Source organism: Ovis canadensis, chromosome 18 (assembly GCF_042477335.2).
Source record: "Ovis canadensis isolate MfBH-ARS-UI-01 breed Bighorn chromosome 18, ARS-UI_OviCan_v2, whole genome shotgun sequence".
NCBI lineage: Eukaryota > Metazoa > Chordata > Mammalia > Artiodactyla > Bovidae > Ovis > Ovis canadensis.
This window is the reverse complement of record NC_091262.1, coordinates 46,649,152-46,658,222: the sequence shown is the minus strand read 5'-3', so window position 1 is coordinate 46,658,222 and position 9,071 is coordinate 46,649,152. Positions and strand designations below refer to the sequence as shown.

General features: G+C 55.9%; 1 protein-coding gene across 1 annotated transcript; it reads left to right on the top strand.

Moving 5' to 3' along the window:
* The first annotated feature begins 343 nt into the window (after nucleotides 1-343).
* Nucleotides 344-3,993, top strand: CIMAP1C (ciliary microtubule associated protein 1C). The gene is made up of 4 exons (XM_069559705.1): nucleotides 344-452; nucleotides 1,470-1,580; nucleotides 2,705-2,818; nucleotides 3,515-3,993. Exons 1-4 carry the CDS (start codon nucleotides 344-346, stop codon nucleotides 3,991-3,993), a joined length of 813 nt encoding a protein of 270 aa, XP_069415806.1.
* Nucleotides 3,994-9,071: the final 5,078 nt, after the last annotated feature.

The following is a 9,071-nucleotide window of genomic DNA, read 5'->3' as shown; positions in this document are numbered from 1 at the left end:
CACAGCTGAGCTGCCAGCATAGAATTTCTACACCGCAGTCCAGGCGCCACGGCAACTGGAGGAAATAAACACTCTGGGTTTCACAGTCCAAGTTCTGCAGTGATGTCATCCTTAGCTCTTGCCTGCGGGGCCCTGCAGCTGGCTGCACCCCAGACAGCCTCAGCTGCTCAAGTAGGAGGATTGCTCTGCTTCTCAGCCCTCACGCCGCCTGTGGCGTTGGGGAGAGAGAGTGAACACAGGGGCCTGGGCAGGGGTGCCCGGAACAGGTCTCACCCAGGCCCAGCTCCTTGCCCGGTGCTCCACGTCTCTCAGTAGCTGCTCTGCCCCCCGCTTGGCCCCAGACATGAAAGTGCCCAAGGGTGTGTTTTATGGGCAGCAGCCAGAGAAAAAGGTGCCAGTGTCCTCAGGGCACGAGATAAAGCAGACCCCTGTGGTCCTGGCGATGCTCAAAGGTGAGAGCAGGCCCCTGACCCGGGCTTGGGCTCATTCCTCTCTCTGAAGAGAGGCTGAAGGTGTGCTAACCTTGAAGCCCTGCCTCCCGCAAAACCCCTTCAGGCTCTTCTCAACACCACAGAAGATCTGCACTTCTAAGCTAAACTCCACAAGCAGAATTAACTGCTGGGAATTTGGGGAGGGTGGTGGGAAGGGGTTTGAAGTGAGGCCAGTTTTGGAAAAAGATTAGGGATTCAATGGCATCTTTAGTCCATATTAGCTTTCCTCACTTCGCTTGAATCTTACTCTCAACTGAAAGCAGACAAACAAATTCTTACTACATTGTTGATGACTGAGTGTTGCTGTACATGGGGGTTGTTTAGTATGTGATTAAATGTGTGGGCTCTGTTGGCTACTGTCTTAGAATTTTCACAGTACCAGCTTGTGTGACTTTGTGTGAATTGCTATTTCTAAGCCTCAGTTAGAGGCTGAACATCTGTAAGATGGGAAAAACAAGAATATGTATCTCCCAGAGTTCTTGAGAGGGTTAACTGAGATAACCCGTAGAAAATGCTTAGCATGGTGCTCGGCACAGAATAAGTTCTCAGTTACTTGTAACTATTACTTTTCTTATTATGCATTGCCTGTCCAAGAGAAATTGCGTTTTGTCTAGGAACATTGACTTTCCCCAAAGGAAGTGTCTCAATAGTGGGATTTGTGGCAGTGTGACATTAGCAGGAGCAAAGACCCCAGTGTTCTTTTTTTTTTTTTTAATATTAATTTATTTGGCGGTACCAGGTCTTAGTAATGGCACATGAGATATTTAGTTGTTGCATGTGAACTCTTGGTTGCAGTATGTGGGATCTAGCTCCCTGAGCAGGAATTGAACCCAGGCCCCCTGCATTGGGCGCCCAGAGTCTTAGCCACTGGACCACCAGGAAAGTTCCTGCAGTGGTCTTAAGCACACTGTATTCAGGGCTTTCCCTGCCTCTGATCTTGCAGGCCCAGGCTGAGGGCTTCTCTCTCCGTGCTCACAGGTCCGGGGCCTGCCCAGTACCTCCGGCCATCCTGCACGGGCTATATAGACCATGATGTCTCCATGTTCCAGGAGCCGGCCTATACCCTGCATGCCCGGCACTCGGAGAAGCGTGAGTGCTTGCCACACCCGTAGCCCCCGCGGGCGTAGGGTTATTACTATTGGATGTTTGGGGCGGTGTGAGAGGGGAGGAGTCATTACCTGTAGCCACAGGCCCCTGGGAGCCCAGGCCTGCCTTGAGTGGGACACCCAGGTGGCCTGCTAGGTCCAGAAGGAAGTCGGCAAGGGGCCAAGTTACCTGTCCCTCTGAAGGCACCTCCCAGCTGGCCCTCCTGAGGGAGCTGTGAAGTGACCTGTTGCATCCAGCTGGCAGGGTCTCCTTTCTGACTGGTCTTTGGCTGGCACCCTTCAGCTTTGACTGCTGTGGGTTCACTTGCCAAAGCAGTTGGGCAGGAATAACGGGGATGGGGTGGAGGGAAGGGGGTGGTGGTGGTGGACTCAGGGCCTCCCAGGTGGCTTAGAACCCCCTGGAAGGCAGGGAGCTGAGGGCCGATGAGAAGCTGGGGCTGATGGCCACAGCTGGTGAGAGGGTGGGCCGCGGTGTGTATCTGGGGGTCTGATATCCAGGCACTTGCTGGGGTAACACACCCTTCTCAGCAGGGGACCCCCCCTTTCTGGGGCTGGATCCTTTCTTCATGCTAATAATAGCCACTACGGGCTTTCCTGGTGGCTCAGTGGCAAGGACTCTACCTGCAATGCAGGAGCCTCAGGAGACCTGGGTTCGATCCCTGGGTCGGGAAGATCCCCTGGAGGAGGGTATGGCAACCCACTTCAGTATTCTTGCCTGGAGAATCCCATGGACAGAGAAGCCTGGCGGGCTATAGTCCATGGGGTCGCAAAGAGTTGGACATGACTGAAGCGACTTAACACACACACACACACACACACACACACACACACACACACGCCTATTATTGTCCCCTTGGCACCAGTCCCTGGCAGCTGTTACTTTATCTGTTCCTCTGAACAAGTTCTAGAGAAATGTTAGGTCATGTGTTAAAAGATCCATTTTACAGATGAGGAAATAAAGGCTCCCCAAATCCCCAAGAGCCCAAGGCATTAGGAAGGTGCCCTCGGTACTTTTCTTGGGGAGGGGGATCTTGCCAGGAGACAGAGGCCAGACTCAACCTGGGGCGGCCTCTGGGGTGACCGGCCCTTTCCTTGGCTGCCTTGCAGTGATCATGGACATATGTAGCCCCGGGCCTCGCTATTTCTTGGATCCTAAGGTAACTCGGTTTGGGATGGCCAGCTGTCCTCAAGTTCCCATGGCAGAGCACATCTCTAACCTGCGTAAGACGGGCCAGAAGAGGGAGGTCGGGGGTGAGAGGTTGTGGGGTGGGAGGTTGCGGGTGGGAGGTCGGGAGGGTGGGAGGTTGGGGGGTGGGAGGTCGGGGGGGTGGGAGGTCAGGGGGGTGGGAGGTCGGGGGTGGGAGGTCAGGGGTGGGGGTCCACACTTAGGACCCAGGCAGGAGCAAAGGGGTCATGCATGACTCCCTTCGCCAGGTGTGTCTGCAGATGCTGGCCTCTCCCTGTAAGGTCACTTCAAGACACCCATGTCACTGTGTCTGGTCACAGTACTTAATGTCTGGAGGCCAATGTTTCATGTATGTTGCAGGGTGATACGGTAAAAATATCACAGGGCTCGTGTTATGCTAATGAGTTCACAGACTACTGATTCCAGCACGTTTTCTTGGTGCTGTCACAGGGACAATGACAGCCAAGGGTGATGTTCTGATGATGCTTGGGGTTTTTATATTATGAAGACAGTGTCACAATCCTGATGCCAGGATGGCGAAGTCCCTACCCACCCTCGTCCCAGAGCCCCACGCAAGGAGGTGGTGTCCCAGCCCAATGCTAAGATGGTTATAGGGAAGTCACACCCGGCTCACCAAGGCCTTGCCCCTCCCTAGACTCGTTAGCTGGTCACCAGGAGATTCAGCCTGGTTCCAGCCCTGAGACCCCTCCCTTTCATTCGCCTACATTCAGGTCTGAGCCCCACCCCGGCCCCCTGCCATTACCACCTGGAGAAGACCCGCCCGCCTGGGGAACGAAGGGCTCCTGAGTACTCACTTGGCTTCCGGTGCCCATACCGAGTGATGGACCCCAATCCGGGCCCCAACCGGTACCAGATGCCACTCCTGCTGGGGCCCAACCTCCCTGCCAACAAAGCTGCTCCTTGCTATAGCTTGGCCCACTTGGACAAGAACTGGTTCTACAAGAATATGTCAAGAGGCCCCGGACCGGCCGCACACCCCCGGCCAGAGCCGTCCGTCTATCAGAACCGCAGCCCCGTCTATAGCATGGCCAAGCGCTTTGGCTACCCGGTGGACCACACACCTCGGCCTGGCCCCGGCTCCCACAACGTCCAGCAGGTCACGGCACACAAGCCCCGCCCGCCCGCCTTCACCATGGGCATCAAGCACTCGCCCTGCCTATGCCCGCTGGTCATCGACATTCGTGACTGAGGCCCCTCCTGGTGCACTCCCCCCACCACCCTGTCCCCGGAAGTTATTTTTCTGTACCGAATTGAGCGACTTACCCAGATTTTAAGTAGCAGAGCTGGTGCCTGCTGTGTCCAGCACATAGAAGGCGTTAGATAAATATTTTCATTTATTTATTCCTCGGTTTTGCAAACACAGCTGCTTTCTTTGGGCCCTGCCCTGGTTGAGCAGCTGGGGATACTGCGAGGTGTGGGAGGGGTCCTTGTCTAGGAGATGTTCTGCTGTGGCTCACCAGGGGAGGCAGCTCTGTGTCCTCCAGGGAGCCCCGGGTGGAGGCTCTGGGGAGCTGAGCTCCAGCCCCGCGTCTGCCCTGAGTGTGCTGTGTGGCCTTGTGTGCTCCCACAACTCTTTGGGCCTCAGTGAAGGGGGAGGAGGCACCTAGAAGATGGCCAGTTTCCCTCCAGCTCCTGAACTGTTTGATTCTGATCCCTGATGGTGGCCAGGATCCGAGAGAGGAGTGAGGAGCAGGGTGAGTGCATGTGAGCACAGGAAACAGGGGCCATGTGGGTTGGGGATGGAGGAGGGCAGTTTTCCTGGGGGAGGAACCCTAGGAATGAGCAGAGACAGTGAGTAGCATGGAGGGTATTCTCGGTGGAGGTAAAGATGAAGAGGATGGCACACAGGTGGGACCAAAGGGTACAAGAGTAGGGAACCAGGGCAGGCGCAGAGGGCGGGCACCTAGGCTCTTGGAGGCTGGCCTGAGACCAGATAGTGGGCAGCTTGAAGGGGACTCAGGGTTTGTCCTCAGGGTGATGGGGCTAGAGGAGATGTGGTCTATTCAGAATTCCTTGGGCAGTGACAGCAGGTTAGGCAAGACAGGCAGAGCCTGGAAGCTAGGGATCAGCGTAGGGGGGACGGAAAGGGGAAGGGAGCTGCTGGGAGGAGGGTCTGTATGTCACATGCTGTCTTTGGAGAGTCACCTGTGTGTCCCCACCCCAATCGGTTAGCCCTCTAGCGTCTGGTGGCAGAGGAGAGGAGAGAGCTGTGAATAACCGGTAGGGGGCAGTGTTGCCTCACTCATGAGTCCGGGCAGTGCCCAGAGCCCCCACCCCTTCTGGCCTGGCTGCTTTTGAACTGCCTGGTGCCCGCTCTCCTGCTGGTCTCTGGGGAGGCTGGGGTCTTGGGGGCTGATGTTCGTCCTTCCCTAATTCTTGGTATCCAGATCCCCTGTTCTGATCGCCCTCACTCCTGGGGCAAGCCCCTCTCCTAGCTCCGCTGGCCGCAGGAGATGTGGGGAGCACTGCTCTGCAGCCCCTGGAAGTGAGGAAGGGGAGCAGGAACTGTTGAGGGAGAGGGGTTCAGGGAAGCACGAGAGGAGGCTGAATCTGCCCCAGACCTGATGGCTCAGGCAGAGGCGTGTTCCTCCGCAGCCTCTGTCCCTGAAGCAGGAGGCAGGAGGAAGGGGCCACTAGGAACCAGTGTCTGATGGTTCATCCCTGTGAATCTGAGCAGTATTCAGGTTTTATCTTTGCTTTTAAATTTTCTCACTCACTTTTGGCCGCGCTGGGTCCTTGTTGCTGCGTGCGCTCTTTTCTCTAGCTGCCGCGAGTGGGGGCTGCCCCCTAGTCGCGATGCACGGGCTTCTCACTGCGGTGGCCTCCACTGTCGTGGAGCACGGGCTCCAGGGCACATGGGCTCATTGGTCACGGCACGTGGGCTCAGTAGGTCTTGGACCCTAGAGTATGGCTCAGTAGTTTATGTGCACAGGCTTAGTTGCTCTGCAGCATGTGGGATCTTCCCATACCAGGGATCGAACCTGCGTCTCCTGCGTTGGCAGGAGGATTCTTTACCATTGATCCACCAGGGAAGTCCAATATCCAATTTCATTTTAACTGAAAATGAAAATGGTATTGAAGAACTAACTTTAGGTAGAAAGGAGCAGAGACTATCTTCGGAATATTAAAAAGAAACAAACAACTGAATATTTTAAAAGGGGGGCTTGTAGAAAACCCCAGTGGGGTCATTCCTGACTCTGGGGCTGAAATGTCCTCCCCTTCCCACCCCAGCATGCAGGCCTGGGGTATTGTGTCTGTCCTGTCCTCCGTACTCCTCCACAAGTCTGGTCTGGGCAGGCTCAAGAGACAGCCAGCGAGCTCAGGGACCCGTCTGTCTTGCAGCAGATTAGAAAGACGTCGTTCTGCCGACAATGCCATTTATCATGGTGGCTGCAAAAATTAGTGATGCTTGGGCTGAATGTGTTGGTTGGGGGTGGGGGCTGGCAGGTGGCAGTGGCTGATGCTCTCCACTGTCACCAGGTCGGGGAAACTACAAGCCAACCTCTGAGTAGGAGTTTTCTGATTTAATGATCAGTTTATCCCAAGGCCCTCCATTAGAAAAAAGAAGAAAACTGAGGCCCAGAGCCAGGGAAATAGCTTTGGCCAGATGACAAAATAATGGCCTGTCTCTAAATAAAGGTCCAGGCTCAGTTCATGACCAAGGTCAGGGCGCAGTGTGTGACCAGGATCAGCGCGCAGTATGTGATCAGGGCCAGGGCTCAATGTGTGACAGGGTCAGGACTCAGAGTGTGATCGGGTTTGGTAAGCAGAGTCAGGGCTCAGTTTGGGGTGGGTTATTTTAGGACTTATATAGTCTTAATATGGAGAAGGCAATGGCAACCTACTCTAGTACTCTTGCCTGGAGAATCCCATGGATGGAGGAGCCTGGTAGGCTATAGTCCATGGGGTCGCTAAGAGTCAGACATGACTAAGCGACTTCACTTTCACTTTTCACTTTCATGCTTTGGAGAAGGAAATGGCAACCCACTCCAGTGTTCTTGCCTTGAGAATCCCAGGGACAGAGGAGCCTGGTGGGCTGCCGTCTATGGGGTCGCACAGAGTTGGACACAACTGATGCAACTTAGCAGCAGCAGCAGCAGCAGTCTTAATATATTATATTAGGACTGAATGTTCGTTTTTGCCTCTGTGGCTCTGTCTGGGGCAGACCTGCAGCCTCGTGGCCCCAGCTGTTACCAGATAAGGATGGGCCGGGGCTGTGTGTTCGCCCCAGAGCTAGAACTAACCCTTGGTTTGTGGTTCCCAAGGAAGGATAGCAGGCTGGAGGATTCAGGGTGAATCTTTGGCGCAGGTAGACTTTTTCCTTCTATTTTTTGGCTGGACCATGCAGCATGTAGGATCCTAGTTCCCTGACCAGGGGATTGAAGCTGTGCCCCCTGCATTGGCAATGCAGAGTCTTAACCACTGGACTGCCAGGGAAGCCCCAGGGGGATGAAGATGTTCGAAAGAGAGATGACCCTGCCAATAATGGGCTGTGGCCTCCAGAGTAAGTAAATGGGGCCTCCCTGGTGCCTCAGCCCACAAAGTGAGAGGGTCATTTAGCTTGAGACAAACCTTTCGACAAAGCAGTCCCCAGCTCTTGGCCTTGCCTCCACTGTGGTGGTGACCAGGTAGAGGACCTGGAGAAGGTCAGTGGGCATGGCCTCTCAGGCCTGTCTGGGCGCTGACTGCACCCCTTCTGAACAACTTGGGGGCCACGCTTGACCTGGCCGGAAGCCCTGGTCTGACCCATGCAGGACTTCAGCCTGTACCCTCAGGTAGCCGGGTCCCAGATCACACAGACACAGTCATTCATCCATTCAGCAAACATTTGCTGAGCTCCTGCCCTATGCCAAGCTCTGACTGTGCCTCAGAGTCCCAGCCACGCCTTCCAGGAGTTCAGGGGGTGGCTGGGTGGGAGGATGAGAAAGTGCTGTCCCGGTGTGGGCAGACATAGTAAGGTAGGTGAGAGTCATGTGCACGGCAGGATGCCTACCAGAGCTTCTGCCCATCTCTCCTGAGGGTGGGGGGAGCCCACCCCTGCCTGGGCTTGGTGGTGAAACTGCAGTCACATGACCCTCCTGGACGCTGGCCAGGTTGGGGGGGAGTGGGTAGGTGGCCGCCCTTCTGTTGTTGCTGGACGGATCCTGAGGGCCAGAGGTTACTCTGGCTCCCAGGAGTTGGGAGGATGGTGGCCCTGAGCCAGGAGTCAAAGAGGGGCCCTGCTGGTGGGAACACACTGCCAGACCGCTCACAGGCTCACAGGTAGGGGTTGCGCGCACACACTTGTCCTTAACCCACAAATGCGTGGGGACAAAGCACAGACGCGCCTTACAGCGCTGCTCGCACGTGCACACGCACGCACGCACACGCTCAGACCACACACCCTACTTCACACACATGCCCCGACACCAAACCCACTCACACACACGGACACACACACACCGGACACACGCACGTCCACTATCCCAGACCCTGCTCTCTCCAAGTACCTCCTGATCTCATGCACATACTCACCTGCCCCCAGGCTCCCTCACAGCCCACTGCCCCGGAGAATCAGAGCAGAGACACCATGAGAACCCCCTCTCCCCGCCACTTGACATGCCCAGGTGCAGATTGGGTAGAGTGGGCTGCAGGCAGGGAGCTCAGGAGGGTCTCTGGGCTCAGGATGGCGTGATTCCTAGCCCAGGGTCGGGGGCTGAGGAGCTGCTGCCTGGCTCTCAGCCCTCCAGTCACCTGATTGGTGAGCCCTCACTGACCAAGACAAGTCAGACTCCTTCTCCCTGCCCCCACCCTTCCTGTTCCTGGTCCTTGGCCCAGGTGGGGACGGGAAGCTAGTTGATGGACAAATGCCCCTGGCTTCCCGGAGGGGTCAGAAGCTGCCTCTCCAAGTTCGCTGGAGGCAGAATCTGCTGCCGACCTGTTCCTTCCGGCTTCTCCTCTCTCCTTGTGGAGTCCACGTTCTTCCATCTGGCTTTTCTCCCCTCCGTCTTTCTGCCTCCCTCTGCTCTCTTCTCTCTGCCTCTTGCTCCACACGTCTCTCTGCCTAGTTTATCCTCTAGAATAAAGATCGACACTTTCAATTACCCCCAAAATAACAGAGCCGTCCTTGGAGGCCCACACAAGAGGAGGGTTGGGGAGGCGTGTGTGCATGCGGCCCACGGGTGGGGCTGGGGGGCACCCACGGGGCCCACTGTCCTTTGTTTGCCGTTTCTCTTCTGGAGCCTTCATTTTTTCCTGGGAGAGTGGAAACACGTTTCCCTTCAGGGG